Source organism: Lacerta agilis, chromosome 11 (assembly GCF_009819535.1).
Source record: "Lacerta agilis isolate rLacAgi1 chromosome 11, rLacAgi1.pri, whole genome shotgun sequence".
Taxonomy (NCBI): Eukaryota; Metazoa; Chordata; class Lepidosauria; order Squamata; family Lacertidae; genus Lacerta; species Lacerta agilis.
In genome coordinates, this window is record NC_046322.1 from 30,506,686 (window position 1) to 30,531,612 (window position 24,927).

Genomic DNA, 24,927 nt, shown 5'->3' on the forward strand with positions numbered 1-24,927 from the left:
AAGATCTGGCTTCTACACCTAAGAATAGTTGTAATAAACTTTTCCTTGAGTAAATAGAGTTCTGAGCAAATGAGCTCATATTCACTAAGGCTTAATCAATAATGGGATATATAATTGAATACAAAGCTAGTGGTTGAGTAAGCTAATGAGAATGAACAGATTGAGCCTTTAAATCATCAAGTTGCCAAGAAAAAAATATAGAATCATAGAACCGTTTCACATCTTTGACAAGACTATTGAATTCCTTCAGTGTGATCATCCTTAGACTTGTATGTGCCCTCAGTTGCATAGAAATAATACAATATGTGAATCAGACACACAACTTGGTTATGTAAGATAGGTACAAATGGAATTGTATTGTGTAATAGTTAATTATTATAGTTTATAATATACCTTTCTTTATCCCTTTCCCCCCATATTTTCACTTTTTATTTTTATTCTGTTGTTTGTTTTAAGTGTTGTTTAAAAAAATGAATTAAAAAGAAAAGAAATACATACACAACCTGGATGACAGTCCAAGCTGATACTTGGAAATATACATTCCTGACTTCATGAGTACATTCTGAAAAGTAAGGGTGTTTAGGATTATAGCCCAAGTTAAAGGACTGTGGATTGTGTGATCTTGGTAGCCTTCTTTTGAGCCACTAAGAATATGAATTTCTGCAGTCCTGTATATATTCTTCTGATTCATACCAGGGTGCTCTCAGGTGGTCACAGGTATAAGCAATTTATAAGGTAGCATTTTAGTGAGAATTTGGTGGTGGCATCAAATGTTTGTTCTAGGTGGAAGTATTTGTGGGTAGGTAGTCCATCTGTCGTAAGGAAGTGGTGTGTTCTAATGTTCCAGTGTTAGATAGGGTTATAGATCCTTTAAAGAATGGGTTTGCATTTCAGGGATCCATTTCTATCACTTTGAGTCCTTTTGTGTGGTGTACACGTCACCATCTTAGGCTAGTATACCAGATGAGTATGTATAATTACTTTGCCCCAGAAACTCCCAATTTTCTTGTATGGCAACCATACATGCATGGTTTATGATGCTAGCTTGTTTAAATCAACCATTGTTAAGATTCACCACAGTTTAGAGTTCCCTTTCTGATTTATCCTTCTGGCTGACCAGAGTACAAGGGGGACTGCAAGAATCCGAGAATCACCATGGCTCATTCTCATTTGAAAGTAGCTAGAATCACGAATATCCCAAAGTTTATGATAGCCTCTACTTGTATGAACAGTATGTATAATAATTGTTAGAATTTGCTTTTAAAGCACCTTATGATCCTTAAAATTGATTGTACAAAAGGATTATGCCTAACAAGTGTTTTTTTCCTAAATGATTTAACAGACCTGTTGAGCGTATATAATTCCAACCAGAATCACTTTTTATATTGCCTGATCCAGTTAAGCTGAAGTACATGGACTCAAATGTGATTTAGTCCATAATGTGTAGGTTTCAGTGGCATACATACAAATACTTTGGCTGAAAGTATTTTGCATTATGCATTGCAAATAGCATTATAATTGAAGTAGCAATGGAAAAGAAAAAATAGATACACAGTTTATATTTGATGGTGTTTAGATTTCTGTTGGATGGTTCTACTGGCAAGCTGTGTTAAAGACTCAAGTTGATAGCTTCTAGAACACTGTCCAACCATCGTCGTCCCCTGAGCCATATGCCCCTTAAACTGGGGCTGTCAGTGGAACCATTTAACAGAAAAGATCATACCTTAATTCTAAGAGGAATTTGAAGAATATGTATAGTATACATACTGAGAGAAAAAGTTAGGTCATAGAATCATAGCATTGTAGAGTTGGAAAGGGATCCCAAGGGTCATCTAGTCCAATCCACTGCAATGCAGGAATCGCAACTAAAGCATCCATGACAGATGGATCCAACGTCTACTTAAAAGCATCCAATGAAGGAGAGTTCTCCACCTCCTGAGGGAGTCTATTCCACTGTCAAACAGGTCTTGCTGTTAGAAAGTTTTTAGTCAGGTGTTCAGTCAGAATCTCCTTTCTTGTAACTTGAAGTCATTGGTACAGGTCCTATCCTCCACAACAGAGTAAAATGTGTGACACTAGATTAGTGGCCCTGTTCATGAATATCTTTGATGAAAGTGTTTATACATAAGTAAATAAATTGGCCTAGTTCAGAGAGGTTTTAGTGATAGTTCACATTGGGAAAAGGGCAATGTGATTTCATGTGTGCCAGGAGCTTAAAATCCCTGGCATCTCCAGGATTTCTGCCATCAGGGTTGTAAAAGTTCTCTTCCTCAGAACCACATCATTGTAGGCTTAGTTCCCTTACTACGAACTCTGAAGATATTTCAGTGCTATGTCATGTCTTTCATGTGAACAGGTACCATCTTGTCCACACCTCTGCAATATCAGCATCAAGTTGCACTATTTTTTACATTAATCCAGCTTTTATTCTTTCCATTGTGTAGTTAAGAACCCAAAAGACATGTTTTTTTATAGTACAACAGTAATTCTGTCCATTGCATCACTTAATTTATGGCAGTGTTAACACAAAAATCAATAAACATTTCTAAAATGACCAAGTATGTTAATGGTGTGATATTTTTTTTCTTAAAGGAAGGAGATTCTGAAATGTTTCTGGAGGGCTTTGATGTAGTGGTGCTGAGGCACAGCAAAGTGACATTGTGGTAGGGAAGTTTTATATCTTAATACTTGAGTCATGTGTGGGTAGCTATTCTTAGACATATTGGAGAATTCTGTTAAACAGAAGAGGTTGCGTTCAGTATAGTTTAACAGAAGGCTGCTAAGTTTTTTTCTGTGAAATTTCTTTGAGCTATATCATTGTTGTTGTTGTTCAGTCGTTCAGTCGTGTCCGACTCTTCGTGACCCCATGGACCAGAGCACGCCAGGCACACCTATCCTTCACTGCCTCTCGCAGTTTGGCCAAACTCATGTTAGTAGCTTCGAGAACACTGTCCAACCATCTCATCCTCTGTCGTCCCCTTTTCCTTGTGCCCTCCATCTTTCCCAACATCAGGGTCTTTTCTAGGGATTCTTCTCTTCTCATGAGGTGACCAAAGTACTGGAGCCTCAACTTCAGGATCTGTCCTTCTAGTGAGTACTCAGGGCTGATTTCTTTGAGAATGGATAGGTTTGATCTTCTTGCAGTCCATGGGACTCTCAAGAATCTCCTCCAGCACCATAATTCAAAAGCATCAATTCTACGGCGATCAGCCTTCTTTATGGTCCAGCTCTCACTTCCATACATTACTACTGGGAAAACCATAGCTTTAACTATACGGACCTTTGTTGGCAAGGTGATGTCTTTGCTTTTTAAGATGCTGTCTAGGTTTGTCATTGCTTTTCTCCCAAGAAGCAGGCGTCTTCTAATTTCGTGACTGCTGTCACCATCTGCAGTGATCATGGAACCCAAGAAAGTGAAATCTCTCACTGCCTCCATTTCTTCCCCTTCTATTTGCCAGGAGGTGATGGGACCAGTGGCCATGAGCTTAGTTTTTTTGATGTTGAGCTTCAGACCATATTTTGCACTCTCTTCTTTCACCCTCATTAAAAGGTTCTTTAATTCTTCCTCACTTTCTGCCATCAAGGTAGTATCATCAGCATATCTGAGGTTGTTGATATTTTTTCCGGCAATCTTAATTCCGGTTGGGGATTCATCCAGTCCAGCCTTTCGCATGATGAATTCTGCATATAAGTTAAATAAGCAGGGAGACAATATACAGCCTTGTCGTACTCCTTTCCCAATTTTGAACCAATCAGTTGTTCCATATCCAGTTCTAACTGTAGCTTCTTGTCCCACATAGAGATTTCTCAGGAGACAAATGAGGTGATCCGGCACTCCCATTTCTTTAAGAACTTGCCATAGTTTGCTGTGGTCGACACAGTCAAATGCTTTTGCATAGTCAATGAAGCAGAAGTAGATGTTTTTCTGGAATTCTCTGGCTTTCTCCATAATCCAGCGCATGTTTGCAATTTGGTCTCTGGTTCCTCTGCCCCTTCGAAATCCAGCTTGCACTTCTGGGAGTTCTCGGTCCACATACTGCTTAAGCCTGCCTTGTAGAATTTTAAGCATGACCTTGCTAGCGTGTGAAATGAGTGCAATTGTGCGGTAGTTGGAGCATTCTTTGGCACTGCCCTTCTTTGGGATTGGGATGTAGACTGATCTTCTCCAATCCTCTGGCCACTGCTGAGTTTTCCAAACTTGCTGGCATATTGAGTGTAGCACCTTAACAGCATCCTCTTTTAAAATTTTAAATAGTTCAGCTGGAATATCATCACTTCCACTGGCCTTGTTGTTAGCAAGGCTTTCTAAGGCCCATTTGACTTCACTCTCCAGGATGTCTGGCTCAAGGTCAGCAACCACATTACCTGGGGTGTATGAGACCTCCATATCTTTCTGGTATAATTCCTCTGTGTATTCTTGCCACCTCTTCTTGATGTGAGCTATATCATAAGCGCCATTATTGCTGAACATGTTTTGCCCTCAAAGTTCTTGTTTCCATCATAATGCAATCCTGCCGACATAGACTTTGGAAGTATTCAGGTCTGGAGAGGGTCATTGGCACCCAGAAGTCTAAAGTCACACCATTCTGCTCTTTTGATGGAAGTTCCATTCTACTACTGCTTCAGGGGATAAACACAGCTACTTGTTCCCCCCACTTTATATGACCTCAGAATTTTCTGTGGTGCATGTTGAGTGTTTGAATTTGTGTGGAGACTTGGAATAAGAGTCTGAGTATCCTGGGTATCTGCCTGTCACCCCCTTTTTGTAGATGAATGGAAGAGGAGCACAATCCTCAGGTGTAGATAATCCTAGCACAACTCTTCTTTTTTAACTGGGTAGGGTTTTGATAAGTGCAGTGACATACCATGCTGATGAATATCTTGCTGCTCAATACACCTTCACTATTACCTTTTCAGTTGTCACAATTTTAGCACATTTATTGTTTTTTAGAATTTTAGATTGCTGCTAGAACCCGTTTCCTTTTTCTATTAAAATATTAGCACAAATGAAAGAGTTTGTAAAACTATAGTGAAAAACTTTATTTTTTCACATTTCTTGGACAGCTCTTTTTAAAAGAAGCAAACGCTTAGCACTAATTTAAAAGGTTTTTTTTAGGGGGCTCAGATTTATTAGATTTTTTAAATCTAATAAATCTGAGCCCCCTAAAAAAATCTTTTTTTAAAAAAAAAGATTGCCCAAGTGAATTGGGCCTTCTTCACTCCAAGCATTTGTGTCACACCTTCAGGACTAGATGGTGAAACATAGCAGGATGTATACACAGATAAGGGCACAATACATACCCTTTGATAGTGTGGAAAGTATTCTGCAATTCTGGTAGTTTACAGCAGGAGAGCAGTGATTAGTAGCACTAGGAATTATCTGTCTGGTAGCAGCCTAAGATATTTGTTAACATGTGTCATTTTTTCTTGATTTAACAGGATTTTTAAATTTTGCAGGGATTCAAACTCTTACATTTTCTCTTATCAGGTTGTATTTATACCAAATTCTGCTCCAATATAATTCGTTCCATCCGTACACAGCTTGTTAGATTGTCTTCTTATACCTTAAAAAACCCCCACAACTTCAGAACATATTTTAAGGAGTCATTTAATAAAATGACATGTAAGATACTAAAAAGTTGATAGCTAAATTAATTTTATTTTGGCAAGTATTGAAAAATATGTCATCTGTTTATTTTCATGAAAGAATAAGTGATGTGCCAGTTCTGAGAACAAGAACTAGTCTGCCAATTTTCCAGTATAAACTTTTTTTTTTAAAAGTGTTTAATCAGTAATAAACTTAACTGTAACTGAATAGTAGACGGTGCTTCATAGTGGGTTTTGTTGCTGTTGTTGAATTTATGCAGCATCTTTGTTGTACTTGTCAAATAATGTTTCTCCATTAAGAAGAGAGATCCTTGTTCTTAGGAGTTTAGCATCCTGCATGAAACAGGAAACTAAACAGGAGGGCAAAGAAAAGGGCAATGCCAGCAACAGTTAAGTCTTATCAATAGGGCTATAGTCCACAGATATCAGAGAACTATAATTCCCATCATCCTTGAATACTGGTGGAGTTGGCTAGGACTAATAGCAACCCAGCAACTTATGGGAGCAACACCAGTTTGCCACTCTGACTTACAGAGGTAGGTTATTATTCTGTACATGCTAGAACAGGCAGTTTTTCAGGGTTTTGTGTTAATATCTGAAATGCATTCACCACTTTAACAAAATAGCCACCGACATGTATCTCCTGGAGGTGCAAGAAAACTGAGATAGATTGTATGTTGTAATTTTTTTCTTACCAAGTGTCGTGTACTAGTGAAGGGAAGGAGGGTCATAGTCAGCTTGCTATATGCTACCCCAAGCAACTGAGTATAGCTCAGTGTTTCCTTCTTTCCCCATGCAAGTTGACCATGTTCTTTACAGTCTCATTTATTTTGAAATGGATGAATATTCATTTTATAAATATGGTACATAGGCAATATGAGATCACTGTTGGGATTTGGATCCAATATCACTTTTGCTTGAACCTGGGGAGTAAAGATGGGAATAGAAGGGTGGGCACTGTTTCATAAGCAGCTCACAGGAAGACCCCGATGAGATCATTTTGTTACAATAAGTATTGGAAAATAACCAGGTTGCATTTCCCTAGTCCTTGAAAGGTTAAAGGTAAAGGTAAAGGGACCCCTGACCATTAGATCCAGTCGTGTCCGACTCTGGGGTTGCGGCGCTCATCTTGTGAACCAGAGCAGCGCACGGAAACACCGTTTATCTTCCCGACGGAGTGGTACCTATTTATCTGTTTGCACTTTGACGTGCTTTTGAACTGCTAGGTGGGCAGGAGCTGGGATCGAGCAACAGGAGCTCACCCTGTCGCGGGGATTCGAACCACCGACCTTCTGATCAGCAAGCCCTAGGCTCTGTGGTTTTTCCCATAATAAATCTGTTAGTCTTTAAGGTGCCACAAGACTCATTGTTTTTGCTGCAACAGACTAACATGGAATGATGGTACCTTAAAGTTCTGTGCACATGTAGATAACAACGAATGACTTCTATTGCTGAACAAACGCTCCATCACAGAGTAGTTGGCAATTTGTCATTGTATAAATTTGAATTACAAGTCTTTGGGGGGGGGGAATGACAGAGAGAGAGAGAGAGAGAGAGAGGTCTCACTGTTTCTATGGCAGCTTCTGATATATTTGCCTTCACTTGATTATCCAGTAGCATTTCAAGTGATGTCTTGCTAGTCTCACTTTTCTAGGTGCAACAATCACAGCAGGGAAATGCGTCTCTATTTTATTAAATCTAATAAAGTGTAGAACAGAAGTAGCCAACATGGTACCACATTAGCTCCTTCTTGATAGAGGATACTGAGGAGAGACTGTATCTCAGTGCAGAGCACATGTTTTGCATGTACAAGGTCTTAAATTTGCAGCTCCAGTTACAATAAGCTCAGGAGGAGAGCTTCAAAAGTAATCAACCTGAGACCCTGGAGAGTTGCCAGTCAGAATAGGTAATCCTGGGATAGTTGTAGTCTAAATCAGTATAGGGCAGCTTCATATTTTCAATATGTCTTATCTGAAAAGCAGGATTCTCAAAACAATTTTCTTAGGAATGTGTGCTCCATATATAAAAGGTAAAGGTAAAGGGACCCCTGACCATTAGGTCCAGGCGCAGACGACTCTGGGATTGCGGCGCTCATCTCACTTTATTGGCCGAGGGAGCCGGCGTACAGCTTCTGGGTCATGTGGCCAGCATGACTAAGCCACTTCCGAGCAGAGCACGGAAACGCTGTCTACCTTCCTGCCGGAGCAGTACCTATTTATCTACTTGCACTTTGACGTGCTTTTGAACTGCTAGGTTGGCAGGAGCAGGGACCGAGCAACAGGAGCTCACCCCATCACAAGGATTCGAATCACCAGCCTTCTGATCGACAAGCCCTAGGCTCTGTGGTTTAAACCACAACGCCACCTGCTCCATATATAGTGGCCTTAAATTGAAGCACTCTATTCTGTGTCTTTATACTGTGCTTAGCTTTTCTCCAAAATAAGTATTATAAATATTGTTCAATGTGCACAACATTGTTCCATATGGAAGGAATACTGGTATGTTATCGTCTCTGGCTGAGACTGTGGCTGCCCTGTTTCTTGCAAACTTAAACAGTTCCTTTCTTTCAAACCTCAGTATTTGATTCAGTGAACATATACAAGGGCAAGGTAGTAAGTCAACAGAGGAATGTTGCCAGAAGCTTTTGATTCAAAATGTGCTACCTAGCTAATTTGTAATTAAAAAGTAAGTTTATGGAGAAAATAAAATAAAGTTTCCCACTTTGAACTTCATTTCCCATTGCAGAAGGATTTGGACCTGATATTTCTTTTCTTTTTTTTGTAATGGCTGAAATAGTGAGAGTTCCAGTTTCTTTTCAAAAACAAGCTTCCAAATGATTGAGTGCTGTATTGCGAGGCTAGGCTCTGGTTAAAAAATGAAGCATTCTCCCCTAGTAACAGCAGGGCAGCCTGACTAATGGGAATTGAGCACTTCCTTTTCTGTCATGATCCAAACAGAGAGAGGCCTTATTAAGGGTGTCCACTTCCGTTTCTTTTTTAAAGGGATTGTTTAGAAATCTTTATTATTTAAGCAATGTATAGGCAAACATGACCCTTGTTCTGCTGTTTACCCATCTACTTTAGCAATCACTGTGAACTCAGGATTGTTGTACTTACTTTGTCTCATCACTATCTTGGAGCATATTTGGAACATTGCTATTTGAAATCCCTTCGCTAAATCAAAATTCCATTGCTTTTTTATACCCCAGCTGAGTGGCGTACCTTTAGCAAACATGTATCAAATTGTATATACGGGTTCTAGAATGATGTGTTGTGTGCGGGTTTGAGGACATATCTGAAGGGGGATGTTTTGGTGGTCAGGCGCATCTAGTCTTTATAGCCCAGCCTTTCCCTACCTGGGCCCTCCAGATGTTGCACCTAAATTCTTAGCAACCCTAGTCAACAGGACCAATGATAAGGACCAAAACATCTGAAGTGCACCAGATTGGGTAAGGCTGCTTAAGTCCATGAATTAGTTAATTTCAACCTTCACTAGTCCAATGTCTATCTGGATGGCAGAGCACTGGACACAAACCTGTGTATTTTAATTGCATGTCAACCATTCTTTTCTCAGAGTTTTCAGGAAGTAAAGTTTATTATTATTTCCTCCTCTTAGTCTGAAGAATGGCTGAAGTCTCAGGTGGTATTGAAAAAAATGTTCAGTTACAAACGTTTTCTGCTGCCCTTGATAAAAGTCTTGACATCCCTCTATGAATGATTTTCATCAAAGCTATATCATGCAAACTGGATGTGACAGAGGATGTTTTGGACAACAATCCCTTTCCACTATAGGAGAAATGGAGAGCCCATAAAGGCTATGATGGATGCTCCAAGGCAGTTTAATGTAGCACTAGAGAAAATAGAAGCCATTACTACTGGTGGAGCTCCAGTTATGACAGGGAAAATAAATGGTGCTGTTACAGGAATTGTACCAACAACAAAATACCTGCTGTTTGGGGGAAGGGAAGTAAAACACACAATACCAGCTATCCAGAACTAATTACCTTGCTGTAATGCCCAAAAGTGACATTCATTGTTAATTGAAATTTGACATGGATAATATTTCACATATTATTTTAGGCATTATCTCACTTTGTGCTTAAAGTTGTATAACACAGGCTGAAAGTTTTGTTTTGTCGGTGCTAGAACTTAGGCATGGTTTGCTTTCTCTTGGGATGAAAAGAGAGTGTTTCATATTTTTTTCTCATTGAGATCTAGTAGAAATGACATTTTATTTGGTCAATGATAAAAGAAGCATAACCAGAAAGATTTGTCTTTATTGAATGCTGCTGTTGCACACGCTGGAAAAAGTAGCTTGCCCCATAATGTAATGGCTTTTGGGGCCATCAAACTCCTAGTGTAGGACTGCATTCCTATTTTCAGATTGCAAAACAAAAAGCTTTTTAAAAATATCACAGCTGCTATCTTCCTGTTTTCGCTCTGAATTGCTCTATAGCAGAAGATAAAACTAATTATCATTAGGTTCAATGTGTCATTAAGCATTTCCTGGCTTTCCTTCATAATAAGATCTTTTAAAAAAGAGAGTCAAGCAGAATCTTCTGTCTGACAATCCATGATAAAGAAAATGGTGGTGGGAAATTAATTTGCCTGGTAGGTTGGTGGGGGGGAATTCTGGTAGACCCTTCGTTTCATGTCTATGATGCTGTCACATTCTTTGCACGGAAATAATGCTTTAAGTTTCAGAAAAGTATTTTCACTTTTTGATGCTTTGTTCCTGTCCAGAAGACACTTTTGCTCCTATACATGTCAGGTTGCCTCCTGCAAAATTCCAACACACATTAATCAGGAAATGTCTACTGCAGTAGCCGTTTCACCCACAAAAGATTAATTTATAACTAAACTAAGTTGATTTTTCATTTAAATAGGTTTGTGCTTGCAAAACTCAGTGTGATTCATGTTTCTTTTCATCACTGATATATAAGCCTGACATCTGGAAACTAAATGCTACTTCCCCTTTGTGGAGAGTATTTCCAGACACGAAAATTAAGGAAAACTTCATATAGTAGAAAGTTTTTCAACATATGTATTTTGGCATTCTTACTTTGTTTATACATTTCTCTTTCTATGTCTCTATACTATTTTCTATATCTCAATCCCAGTTGGTGGCTTGGACAAAGAAAGAGGAAGCAGTAGCTTTTGAAACTGCTCTAGGAACTACACAAGGAGCGAGTTTTCCATTATCAATTCCCCGAGCTGCTAACTCTTTCAATAACCTTCATTGCATTGGCAACTATCCACAACTTGCTTTAGTGTGCCTCCATTTCATTGGTTTAACCTTGGAGGTACATCAGACTTTTTAACAACTCACAAACCAAAGGACATAGTTGAGCTTATCATATAAAAGTCTTAGCACAAAAGTTTGAGAAATATAGCTTCCTTCCAAACTACTTGAGTGTTGAGTGTAAACTAAAGTAGCAACTTTAGGGGATTGATATAATCAGTCAAAAGTGAAAATTTGCATTTTTTTGTTTCAGAATAGTCTTGATTCAAAGGCAATCATGTTTACATGTACCAAAGGGAGGGTAGGCTTGCTGCTGAATGAGGTAAATTATCTGTATGATGTGTCTGATGTGTGATCCAGAGTGCACAATAGGGATCACTCAGCCTATAAAGAGAAGACTTACCTGGATCTGAAATATATTTCATTTATGAATCATTTCCTGTGAAACATCCCAAAGTGATTCAACAATTTTAACAGTAAAAATGTATCTAAAAGCAATTTCAAGCCTAATACAGAGACTGGGAAAAGAATATCCACTTAAAAGTGTTGTTGGAAAAAGAAGTTCTTTAATAGGTGCCGGAAATATAATAGAGGTACCAGCTCTTTGATATGTAACAGGTATTTCCATACTAGAGGTCTGATTCCTACATTTGTATGGGCTCTCTTGCAGAGTGCAGTGATCATTTGAGTATATAAGTAGTTAAGTGATCTTCTAGGTAGTGTGGTGTAATTATTAGAGTGCCTGACTAGGATCTGGGAAACCAGGGTTCAAATCTCCACTTGGCCATGAATCTCACTGGGTGGCATTGAGCCACTAACTCAACTCTCAGGTTGTTGTGAGGATAAAATGGGGAGGAAGAGAACTATATGGTACCTTGAACTCCTTGGGGGAAAGGGAGGCTATAAATGTGATACATACCATAATTAAATAACTAGATATCTAGACTGGGTCTCAAACTGTATAGGCCTTTGTACACCAGTACCAACACCTTATACTTAGCCTGGTAGCTAATTGGTTGCCAGTGCAATTCTTTTAGTGGTGGCGTAACATGGTGGCAGTATTCTGCCCCAGTGAGCAGTCAAGCTGCTGGATTTTGCACTAGCTGCAGCTTCCAGGCCATCCTCAGGGGCAGCCCCACATAGAGTGCATTGCAACAATCCAATCTGGATGTTGCCAATGCATGGTGTTGCAGTCCAAAAATGGCCATAACTGGTTTTAAAAAAAATAAAAATCAGCCAGAGCTCATAAAAGGCACTCAGGTCACCTGGGCCTGTCATTTTACAGAGATGGATTGAACCTACTCCTTCAGGGGAAATTGACAATAATTGACCCCCAAGACTTTGAACCTACTTCTTCAGGGGTGATTGACAATAATTGACCATAATTGATAAAATCTCAATTTGAAGTCCTAAGGTAGGTAGGTGTGTATGTGTGTGAATGAGGGGGAGAGAGAAACAACTTGAAGAAGAGTTGATGTGTTCATATTCACAGCACAACAAGACATGGGCAAGACATAACTGGAATGTATGCATAAGTAGGGCCACAGTGTTGTTATTTAATACCATTGATGTCATGCACACTATCCAATAGATTTCTGTGATTTTTGTTCCATCCTTTTCTAGACAGCATTCCACATTCCAGTGACCCTGCTAGTTCAGGAGAAGATCTTATTTTCCCAGCAACAATATATTTACCGGTATTTTGAACTGTGGGAAAATGCAATATCCTTGACACAGAAAATGGTGTATAATAGCAGGATGACCTTCATTATATCAGAGCCATTATCTGATGAAACAAGATAAAGACACTATGCTGGGTACAGAGACTCAAGATGTAGGTCAGAGAAAATGTTTGGGGAAAGGTTGTCAGTTCATTGTTTTAGTGCAACAGTGTTCTGACTGTTGGTAGCATAGAATTAGATTAACAAAAACAACATGTTAAAACAACAACAACAACAACAACAACAACAACAACAACAACAACAAAGTATCTAAAAATATATACTGTACAACTAAGGAGATTATATTATTTTTTGTTGTGTGAATAGTCTTAATGATACAATTTTGTGAAAATTCAGCTTGTGAAATTGCTTTTGTGTCTAGATGGAAAATCAGGAATTCTAACAAAAATCTGAACGTGTGTGTTATTGGTTAAGCTGATCATGGTGTGTGTGTAATTAATATTCAGTATCTTCAGCAAAACACTACTAACAAAGTAGTGTGTATTGTATGTCAGTAAGCATCCTATATTGTGGGAAAGAACCCATCACAACAGTGATGGAATTCCAACTTTACAGAGTGTAGGAGGGCAAGTGCCTGCCTCAATAGCTTATAACCTGCAATTCAGTAAATCTGGAGGGGGGGGGAGTGTATGCAGGAGTAAACAGAGAAGCTGTATACAAGTTGAGTTAACTGTAAGGAATGGCTGAGTTTGTTCCTGGTATGAGCTTTCGTGTGCATGCACACGAAAGCTCATACCAGGAACAAACTCAGTTGGTCTCTAAGGTGCTACTAGAAAGAATTTTCGATTTTGTTTTGACTATGGCAGACCAACACGGCTACCCACCTGTAACTGTAAGGAATGGGAACAAGGTGGTTGTGCCAAAGGCCTTATAGAAATTGTCCATGAAGCTGTTAGCTGCCTAGGACAAAGGTGCTTCTCTTTGTGGCACCCCATCAGTAATGCTAATGAAGCAAGTGAGACCACAATATTTGTGCCTCTCTGATATTAGAGCATATTAGCCCGTGTCCTTGAGAGAAGAGACAAGCAGAGAGGAAAGATGAGAGAGGCAGGATCCAGAAGCACATGGCAAGTATAAATATATTGAGGAACTGGAAAGCCACCAGGAGAGAGAATTTATGGCACCATGGCTTCTCATGCTGACTTTCTAGTTTGAAGAAAGGATAGCTACCTGCTAGCTGTGTTATAATTTGTGTTTGTTAATTTTTTTGTCATTGATAAAACTCTTGTTGCCAATTCCAGGACATAGTCTTTTTCAGAAATCTGTCTTTGCTAGAAGTATTTTCATACATTTCAGATTCAGTCTAACAGCTGAACGAAATAATATATTTTCATTCAGATTGGCATTTACTTCATAATACAGAATGGCATCAGTTCACTAGCATGGATAGCAGATGGTAGCATCCTTGCATGAATTTGTAGTTTGGGCTGTCTTCTGAATTAAAATAAAAGGAGCCCAAACAATTTTTAGTGTTCTACTACATAAACTTTGTTGAATTAGTAAATGTTGCTCTGTTGGGGTTGTATCCGATTGTGTCTTTCCATTGACAACAGGCTCTTTGATCCAGTGGAGATTTATGTGAGTGAAAAAGGGGATGGAATCTTTTCCAAAAATCCTCCCTTTCTCCTGCAGTCTTTCCCACACTACTTCCCAAAGTGTTCTCAATCCTCTGGAGCAGATTTGTTTGGGGCAGGACAGAGATACAAAGGAAAGGGGGAATTAGCAACAAAGTCCATTTTAGTATTTCAGGTCTATACATGGGATTACAGGTTTGCAGAATCCCAGTTTCTGGCTGGCAAGTCAGTCTTGAATGTTGGCACTTGCTGCATTTTTTTCCATTGTGTAATCAGACATGGAAATCAGTCCTGAGTCTACAAAAGTGTAGCTGGTAAATTGAGATCTGTAGCAGTGCAGATGTAGGCTGTGCTTTAATGTGAAAAAAACATTCATTGGTTTCAATGTACAGTACATGTAAGTTGGTAAATAGAGAAAGCATTAGTATTCAATCTTACAGATGGCCAGATAATTTACTTTCCAGCCTTCCTTAACCGGGTGGCTGTGCTGGCTGGGTCTGATGGGAGTTGAAGTCCCAAACACCCGTATGGCATGGGTTGGAGTGCGGGGAGGCTGGTCTAGACTCTAGTCGTATTTGAAATTCTTGGTATTTGTTTGGAATGTATTTTTTAGGCTTGAAGTATGCTAGGCTCCAGTTTAAAATCATTGCATTTGAGGTGTGTGTGTGGAGAGGGGGTGTCATTGCAGAGCATAAAGGTAGCCTCAAAATGTCTTCCTAGCGAATACTGTTGTACTGCAGGAATACATTAAAAAATAACTCTTGTTGTGAACCAATTGCAAATTCTGATATTCAAATCCAACAGTGACTAATATGCTTAGACAACTCTCATACTGCTGTAGAAGAGTTCAGTGGATCCAGCGTGGAACAGACCAAATTACAGAAATAAACATGGAATTTGTGGTACCTCTATAATTCCCTCTCCATACCTTCAAGAGAATAAGTTCTTTAAGGATTACATGTTTTTATTTATCCAGCAATTCTAATCCCTTATTTAATCCCTTTAATTTCTGTTTCCCCCAATAGCTTATTTTCTCTTGTATAGTCTTTATAAAGTGATGTTCTAACATGAGCTGGTGTTCTTAAATATCTTCAGGATGTTCTCAAAGTATACTCATCTTACTATTTTTAATATAGACTATCTATTTAATCATCTGGCCTAATATCCAGATGATTCACTACTATGATTGCACATAGTTATAGTTCGTTGGCACACTGAATCCCTGAGGCCTAAGGCTGTTTTCTGCATGTACATACAGGTACTAGGCTTGGGAACAGCTAAAATATTAACAAATGGCAGAGAACCTGCATACCCAGAGAACCCAGTAGAGGTCTTAGATAGCTTGATACTGTGTAAATTCATTTTTAGTAATAAATTAATAAAGTTTATTGTGTTTCTTTTAAAATGTTTACATCTTTCATAGCTTTGTATAATTGATATATCTCTTCCTGTGTCAATATGCTAAATTGTGTTGGACTATAGCTTGATTATATAAATTTAGTTTTAACATAGGTCACTTTGATGACTGTTCAAAGTCTAATGAGGATACTCAAATGACTGTCTCCTTCCATACATTCCTGTCTGCTCAGTGAGATCAACTGGTGAGATACATCCAAAGTGCCATTGGCAAGAACGTGTAAAAGTGCCTTCTCTGTTATTGTGGAACTCTTTGCCCTGGAAGATCTAGCTTACCATCATTACTGTGTTGGTTGAAGTGCTGTTTGAAGATGTTTTTGTTTCAGCAGATTTTCAACCTGGTTGGTGTCTGATGATGCCTGGATTTCTCACTCTTGGTGCTGTTATCTATACTGGACCTTTGTGTTCTAACTTGTTTGTGTTTTGTTTTTAAGTTTAAAATGTTTATTTTTTAAAAAAAAAAGAATGTTAATTGCTTTGGGTGTTTCATTTATTAATATTTCTGTAGAGAAGTGAATATGACACATAAATAAATGAGTGTAATCTATCAGAAAGAACATTGGTCTTGGATTTAGAAGTCCTAGTCTAAAGTCTTAGATTTAGATGTATTGGTGTTTGGCAAGTCGCTATTGCTTAACCTTCCATTCCTCATCTGTAAAATGAGAACCCTAAGAAAACATTACAAATGCAATAATGATTGTAAACTACTTTGGATACTGAAAGTGCTATATAAATAATAAAAGCATGGCTGATCTTTTTCAGGAGCATCCATTGCTTGGACAGCCTTTCTTTGTTCTTCATCCTTGTCGGACAAATGAATTTATGTCTGCGGTGTTATCCAGTTCATATAAACAAAGCAGGCAAGTAGTATCAAGTTTATTAGGTTCTCATATTCACGCTAAATAACCAAGTAAAAGTGCACTGTTGTAGCCAGACAAACTCAGGTTAGAAATAAGGCACAATTCTTTAACTTGTTCTTTATCTTATACTGTAATAAACCTGGGGTGTTGCTGATAGTCCTTGGACATTTTAGGAGGTGTTTCTCAAATTTCATGTTCATAATATTTACTTGGTCTTCTTTGTTATTCATGCGTGGACTAGGCTCCTCTGGAATTTCTATGATTAAAAGTCTTGAGTGGAAAATATTATCCCCAGGGGCTTCTTATGGCCTCTGGCTACTCATGTATGACCCAGGGAATTCTGAGAATTTGTGTTTTCATTTTTTCTTCTTCAAAAGAAATGTTCAGCTGCATAGTTTCAAAGATAAATGTGTGATGGGAGACAAAATTACAAGCAAGGTCTGATCTTCTAGCTTCCATGATTTGGAACTCGAGATATCCTTTCCCTAATTACTTCCGTGATTTAGAGGGACTCCGCTTAGAATATACTAATATTTTGCAATGCTGTACCCACTGAACCCAACCTTGCAGGTCTTCAGAAGATCATGTAAAATGTTCTTGTTTAAGCAGGCTTTATGCTAGACCTAGCTTCAGAGCTTTAGTAGATTTGATTTGGGAGTATGTTTTTTAGATCTGTTGAGATGTTTCATTGACAGTTCATTGTGTTGTTCTTTGTTTCATTTCTTTGGTTGTAGCTTTTATTGTTATAGATATGCTTTGTTTATAAAGAAACTCATTGTTTCTGGATTTTTACAACCTTAAAGTTGGCGGTTTCAGATTATTGTTACACAAAACTTGGAACGTCAGAACTTCCAATTAGGGCATTTTGGGATTTCCCCCTCCTCCATAGTAATGATGTGTGCAATGTTTTATCAATTTTATAAAAATTGGTAGCCATTTAAAATGATATCCAAGCTTTTAAAGTTAGCTAGAGTGTAAAAAAGTTATTTTCTTTTTGCTTTGTAGGAATACAAACTATATTATTTCATGGCTGAGTATCGTAGGCCCAATGGTGGGTCTCAATCTGCCTCTGAGTTATGCAAAAGCCAATTCTGAGCAGACTACAAGTGCTGACTAAAGAGGTAAAAAATCTTACTTAAAATTGCATATTTAAAAGCCATGTTACTCTTTTCCAATTTGTTATATACTATTCTGGATCTGCTTATCAATGCTTAAAATAAAACATTGTTTTTGTTTGTTAATATCTTCATCATCACCTTAAACCTTAAACTTGTACGTCCTTTTTATTTCTGATTTTAGCAATTGCAGATTATTATAGTAAAAGTGCTTCACATCTACCAGCTAAGCTGTCTGTGATGGTGGTTGGCATTCTGGCTTAGGATACTTCATCTTTTTCCCCTATGCATATTTTATTGCCATTTTTTTTTTCTTCTGTAACTTTTGTTGTACACCACCCTGATACTTTGTACAAGAATGAACACACACACACACACACACACATGTAAAACATATGGGGAACATGTGGTTATCCAGAAATTGCAGGTCTTCAGCCGCTATCATATTTGGTTATTTGCCATGTTGGCTGGGGCTAATGGGGATTAGAAACCAACGCTACTTTTCATGTAAAAATGGTGCCCAGAGTATCATTTGCTTTTCCTTTGGTTGAATGACTTGTACAATTGGTTTTGTAGACATTCCTTAACTGTAAAACACATTAAATATATATTGAAGGGCTTTCTCTTTAGTTGTGCTGCTTCTGTGGAATCCCACCCACCTATAACAACAACTGGCATTTTGGGCATTTGGTTATATGGGGTGGGGCTTACCTACCTCCCCCAATATTTTATTAAAGTTGGCACCCCTGCTACTTATACCCAAGCACTTTTTCTCTGCAGTGAAGCAGTATATTGAAACACTGCCAATAACCTTTTTAGTAGCTGAAGGAGAGGTCGCCAAAAAATAAAATAAAATAAAATCAGGAGTGACTTAATTTAAGCAAGTCTAGTGCATGCTGATATCTCAGTGATCATGGGCAGGAGGAGGAGTCACGCTAAGACCAGACCATGTCATTACCGAGGAGGCAGGTTTAGTCGTTGTCTGAAGACTATCCCTGCCTCCAGGTCTGGTCCTGACCGGATGGATACTGGAATCAGCAGGGGATACCCACATGACCTGAAAGTGTTGCTGTGTAATGCCAGGTCAATGATTAACAAAACCACTGCCATCCACGACTTGATTGTGGATGGAGGATTTGACCTGGCATGTGTAACAGAGACCTGGTTGGATGAAGCAGATGGGCCTGTCCTTGCCGCTGCTTGTCCACCAGGTTTCTCTTACGCACAGCAACCCAGGCCATCTGGGCGGGGAGGGGGGGTTGCAGTGATTTTTAGGAAGTCATTAGTTTGCACCAGGCGTCCTATTGGGAAGACCCAGTTTTCTGAGTGCATGTTCTGGAAGTTGGGCAATAGGGGCAGTACAGGATTCCTTTTGGTGTACCGACCTCCCCGCTGCACCAAGGATTCCCTGCCCGAGCTGCTTCAGGTCGTGGCGGATATGCTCCTGGAGACACCTAGTTTGGTTGTCTTAGGGGATTTTAACATCCATGCCGACACGACCTTACAAGGGGCCGCTCGGGACTTCGTGGAAAGCATGGCCTCCATGGGGCTGTCCCTGAATAAGTCTGGTCCAACTCATAGCCGCGGACATGCCTTAGACCTGGTGTTTACCTCTATGGATGTTGGTGATCTGACACTAAGTAAAAGTGAAACAAAAGAAGTGCCATGGTCAGATCACTTCCTGGTGCAGCTGGACTTCTCTGCGACCCTTCCCCTCTGCAGGGAGGTGGGACCGATTCAGATGGTCCGCCCCCGCTACTTAATGGATCCAATTGGTTTCCAGAGAGTGGTAGGGGATGCATTATCCCATGTTGATGGCCTTTCAGTTGATTCCCTGGTGGCCCGCTGGAATGCGGAGTTAACCAGGGCTATTGACTGTCTGGCTCCGAAGCGTCCTCTCCGATTGCATGGAGCCCGGACAGCTCCGTGGTTTTCCCCGGAGCTGAGGGCGATGAAACAGTCGCTGAGACGGCTAGAGCGCCGGTGGCGGAAAACTCATTCTGAATCAGACCGGACACGGGTTAGAGCTCAACTTCGAGCCTACCAAGTGGCAATGGCGACAGCGAAGAGGACCTTCTTCGCTGTTTCTATTGCATCTGCAGAAAACAGCAGCAGGAGACTCTTCCAGGTGGTTCGCAACCTAGCAGAACCACCTTTATCACCGGGGTCTGGTAGGGACCCCAAGATCTCCTGCAATGCTTTTGCAAAGTTTTTTGCAGATAAAGTCGCTCAGATTCAGAAGGAGGTAGACTCCACCGTGGGAGCAGGGCCGGGGCGGGAGAGTGCTAGAGCCCTGTCTAGTCATGTTTCATGGGATCAATTCCAATCTGTTACCTCCGAGGATGTGGACAGGCTGCTTGGACGAGTGAAACCGACCACCTGTCTCCTAGATCCTTGCCCATCCTGGCCTATAAAAGCTAGCCGGGAAGGGCTGGGCGATGGGCTCTGCGCGGTGGTGAATGCTTCCCTCTGCGAGGGAATCTTTCCAGACCCGCTGAAAGAGGCGGTCATTAAACCGCTTCTTAAAAAAACATCTCTAGACCCGGCCAATATGGCCAACTATCGCCCAGTCTCAAATTTACCATTCTTGGGCAAGGTGATTGAGCGGGTGGTTGCTGAACAACTCCAAGCACGCCTGGAAGATGCGGACCATTTGGATCCCTTCCAATCAGGATTCAGGCCTCATCATGGGACTGAAACTGCCTTGGTCGCGCTGGTTGATGATCTCCGGCGGGCTAGGGACAAAGGTGAGAGCTGTTTCCTGGTTCTGCTGGATCTCTCAGCGGCCTTTGACACCATCGACCATAACATCCTTCTGGACCGGCTAGAGGGGTTGGGAGCTGGGGGCACTGTTATACAGTGGTTCCGCTCTTTCCTCCTGGGCCGTGTTCAGAAAGTGGTGGTGGGGGATGAGTGTTCAGACCCCTGGGCTCTCACTTGTGGGGTGCCTCAGGGTTCTGTCCTCTCCCCCATGCTTTTTAATATCTATATGAAGCCGCTGGGAGAGATCATCAGGGGGTTTGGGTTGGGTGTTCATCAATATGCAGATGACACCCAGCTCTACCTCTCTTTTAAATCAGAACCAGTGAAGGCGGTGAAGGTCCTGTGTGAGTGCCTGGAGGCTGTTGGAGGATGGATGGCGGCTAACAGATTGAGGTTGAATCCTGACAAGACAGAAGTACTGTTTTTGGGGGACAGGAGGCGGGCGGGTGTGGGGGACTCCCTGGTCCTGAATGGGGTAACTGTGCCCCTGAAGGACCAGGTGCGCAGCCTGGGAGTCATTTTGGACTCACAGCTGTCCATGGAAGCGCAGGTTAATTCTGTGTCCAGGGCGGCTGTCTACCAGCTCCATCTGGTACGCAGGCTGAGACCCTACCTGCCCGCAGACTGTCTTGTCAGAGTGGTGCATGCTCTGGTTATCTCCCGCTTGGACTACTGCAATGCGCTCTACGTGGGGCTACCTTTGAAGGTGACCCGGAAACTGCAATTAATCCAGAATGCGGCAGCTAGACTGGTGACTGGGAGTGGCCGCCGGGACCACATAACACCGGTCCTGAGAGATCTGCATTGGCTCCCAGTACGTTTCCGAGCACAATTCAAAGTGTTGGTGTTGACCTTTAAAGCCCTAAACGGCCTCGGTCCTGTATACCTGAAGGAGCGTCTCCACCCCCATCATTCAGCCCGGACACTGAGATCCAGCGCCGAGGGCCTTCTGGCGGTTCCCTCACTGCGAGAAGCAAAACTACAGGGAACCAGGCAGAGGGCCTTCTCGGTAGTGGCGCCCGCCCTGTGGAACGCCCTCCCGTCAGAAGTCAAGGGAATAAACAACTACCTGACATTCAGAAAACACCTAAAGGCAGCCCTGTTTAGGGAAGTTTTTAATTTGTGACTCTGTATTGTATTTTGATTGTTGGAGGCCGCCCAGAGTGGCTGGGGAGACCCGGCCAGATGGGCGGGGTATAAATAATAAATTATTATTATTATTATTATTTCCATCCTGTTCCATTTCCCAACTTTTGATTCTGCTTTTCATTATTTCTGTTCCAGATTCTGAACAAGAGCATGGGTAGTGGCGAAGCATGAAGATGTCCCACCAGTCATGTAGCACAGCTCAGACAGGAAACTGAGGATAACATCAACATCACCACAAGAAGCCTAAGTAGAGGCTATGGTTCATTAACATTCATGTGTTAATTATAACCAAGTCTTAGGAAGCAATTCTAATTGCAACAAGTATGATACATGGTCTTGGCAGGAAAGAAATGTCTGTTCTCTTTTCCCAAACTTGATACAGTAACTGTTTGGGGGTAACTTATTTCTGAAGTAATTCACAAAGTATATCCACAAAAAGACAACATTGGTGATTGTCAAAGGAATTTAAACTTTCTACCTACCTTAGCTTCTGTTGTGGTTTCAGCTGCTCCTAGGAAAAGGGATTATTTTGTAGGAAATGGTTCCCTTGCTGCTGTTTTGCCTTGGCTTAGACCCATTAGCAACATTTATAAGTTACAAATACAGTCGTACTTTGGGTTACGTCTGCTTTGGCTTACGTATTTTCGGGTTACATACTCTGGTAACCTGGAAGTGTTTTTCAGCGTGCGCGCAATCCGTGCATGCGCAGAAGTGTCCTGCACAGTTCGCGCATGCACAAAGCACGATTTTCGGGTTGTGTACTTTTCGGGTTATGAACGGCAACCCGGAACCAATTAAGTACATAACCCGAGGTACCACTGTACACAGATTGCTTCACACATTACAGAAAACACTTTCCTTTCAGAATCAGCATGAAACTGCTGTTGTGCTGTTCGTGTGTTAGGATCAGACATGGTGTTTATAGGCTTCATACACATGAACATCTAGAACTGGCTGTGAGTTCTCACGTAGTCTGTACACACAGTAATATACACATAGCAATGCACACATTTGACTTGGGACCAAACTGGGTATGATGTGGCAGTCACATTTGTTGTTTATGTGTCTTCCGTGAGGATTTTTGACATCAGAGGTGCTGTGCAGTATGAGCACTTCCTTTTTATTACCTTTTCAGGGTCTGTCACCTAAACACTTGAACCCTCAGATTTGTTCCAATACCAGAAGTGAGCCAGGCTGTTGGGGGGTGGATTGGCATGAGGACAGTTTCACCTTTGTACCTCTCTGATAGTACAATTAAACTTCACCACTGGCCTGCCTGTCATTATATGTGAAACAGGAAACATGGCTGCTGTTTTCCCACCTAGTTTGCTTCATGTTATTTCTACAGTGAAGCATTTTCCATGTAGGAAAAATGTAATGTTAAATGTTGACCCTAAATTAAGCTGTCTTGGCTTTAAAATCGCCCTTGATGTTTTGTGTCACTTTCTTCCTGCCTTCTCTTTGTGCTGCCTTTCTCCTCAGTGTAGGCTTCGTAAAAGGTACAGCTACATTGAAAACGTGTTTAGTAGCAAGTCGTTGTAGCTTCAATTAGGACTCTGCTAAATGCCCAATAACAGTCTTCATGTTACATATGTTTATCTGGCTTATCCATTCAAGAGGTTAATTAACAGTTAATATATGAAATCAATTAGCAAAAAACGTCGAGATATTAATTTCACTTCCATTTAAATCAGTCACTCCTCTATTAATGTCAGTCACGTTGCTGAGATGCATCATAGCACAGATATACCTCTTAGTTTCCCTCCCACTGTCCTGGACGGACTACACACAATCTGTATTTGTTACTGCATTGAGTGGGTGTAGTTTAATAGAATAACGAATATAAAGATGACTAAAAATTCCAGTGTTGCATTGTTGAAGTTAAAAGTAAAGTCTCCAAAGTTCACTAACTGGTAATATATGGTACCAGCTTTCTTCTTAATATTAAAAAAATGGTTTAGCTTCCACTTAAGGTAGTTTAGTGGGTTTTATGTTAACTTGGGCTTGTACTAGTCTTTGGTTCATGAATAAAGACTACACCTTACTTTACCTAGGTAAGTCTCCACTAATATTAAGTGGATTCCACATGAATAATTATAACCACCACAGTGAGAAGTGTTCCTCTGGCCCAGTTTGCATGTGACATTAAACCATGAACTTCAATTCATTGTCAATGAACAGGAAGATTATGTGTGGTGTTAAAATGTTTGTGCTTCACTCCTCCCCTGCTCCTGATGCACCAGGCGGGAAACAAGCCACAGACTGGCATGTGAACCAGAGCCGTAGCGTGGGGGCTACTGTGGGGGCTGTGGCCCCAAGTGCAATTTTGAGAGGAGGCACAAACAGGTGTCCCCACAGCAGGCTCCTTCATTGGAGCCTGGCTCTGCACCAGAAGGAGCTGCACCTTGACTGCGATGCTTGTGCCTGGTGCAGCTCTGCTCCCTGGGTCAGACCTGACCTGGTGGCGGAGAGCAGGAGGATAGTGGGCAGCAGCTTTCCTACTCTGGTGCAAGGGAGGGTGCCCTCCGTGCCTTGCCCCCCCTCAGGGGTGCGCCCTGTGAGGATCTGAAAGGGTTACACACAGCTCAAGCTTCGCCGTCCCACAGGATCTGACGTTATGTTATGCTTTGAATATGAGACTTCTGTAATTCTCAGACCGAGTGTGAAGACCGTGTGTGCAGGTTGGTTTCGTTTTTGCTTGTATCGGAGAGGAGCCATGAACGCCTCATCTCCTGGCATTTGATTTATGCTACGCTGTAATAAATCTGCTTTGCTGACAGAGAAGGAGTCAGTGTACGTTTGTTCCAGACTGCTGTTTTTACACAGACGATATTGCAGGAAGGCTATGCTTCGGAACGCTGTGCATTTAGACTCTGCTATGAAAGTGAAAGTATTTTTGAACTGTGTAATCGGGAAGCCTACCGGACCCATTTTGGTGATTTATGGCTTCTGAACGCAGGGTTTTTATTGCTCCTGACCCCTCGCAACACAAAACGCCCACCCTGGACTGCACTGGCCGATGTGAACCCAGGGTTCTGGTCTGTTTTAACCAAACAAACCACCAGTAGAAGCCAGGGGTGTTGTTCTTGGCTACCTGCTTGTGGTGTGTTTGGGGGAAAACAACTGTTCTGTGCAAGAAATAGTAGGAGCTGTGTTTCCTAACCTGGCTCCCTCCAGATGTTATGAACTCAAGTGACCCTTGGACATGTTGACTCTGCCCGATGGGAGTTGGAGTCCCAGACATCTAGAGGGCACCAAGTTGGGGAGGGATATATTAGAGGATAGGAACATGAACAGCTGACTTAAACCAGTTCAGATAAATGGTTGATGAAGCTAGGGATATTGCATCTGAACTTTGCCTTAGTCCATGTAGCCCAGCATTGTGTACTCTTAGTGGTAGTGACTCTCCATGGTATCAGAAAAAGAGAGGTCTTCTCAAGGCGCCTGTTAAAACAACAAC

At 41.0% G+C, this 24,927-nt stretch overlaps 1 protein-coding gene across 2 annotated transcripts in view; it reads left to right on the forward strand.

Annotated features, from left to right (window-relative positions):
- Positions 1–22,068, forward strand: part of ATG10 (autophagy related 10) — a 105,948-nt gene extending 83,880 nt beyond the window's left edge. Inside the window, exons 5-8 of one of the 2 annotated variants that reach the window (XM_033163700.1) lie at positions 11,102–11,170; positions 16,343–16,440; positions 17,446–17,561; positions 21,603–22,068. In XM_033163700.1, the coding sequence (XP_033019591.1) occupies positions 11,102–11,170; positions 16,343–16,440; positions 17,446–17,557 (279 nt within the window). In that variant the 3' untranslated portion in view covers positions 17,558–17,561; positions 21,603–22,068. The remainder of the gene's footprint in view (positions 1–11,101; positions 11,171–16,342; positions 16,441–17,445; positions 17,562–21,602) is intronic. The other variant, XM_033163699.1, reaches the window with a different exon arrangement.
- The last annotated feature ends 2,859 nt before the right edge of the window (positions 22,069–24,927 follow it).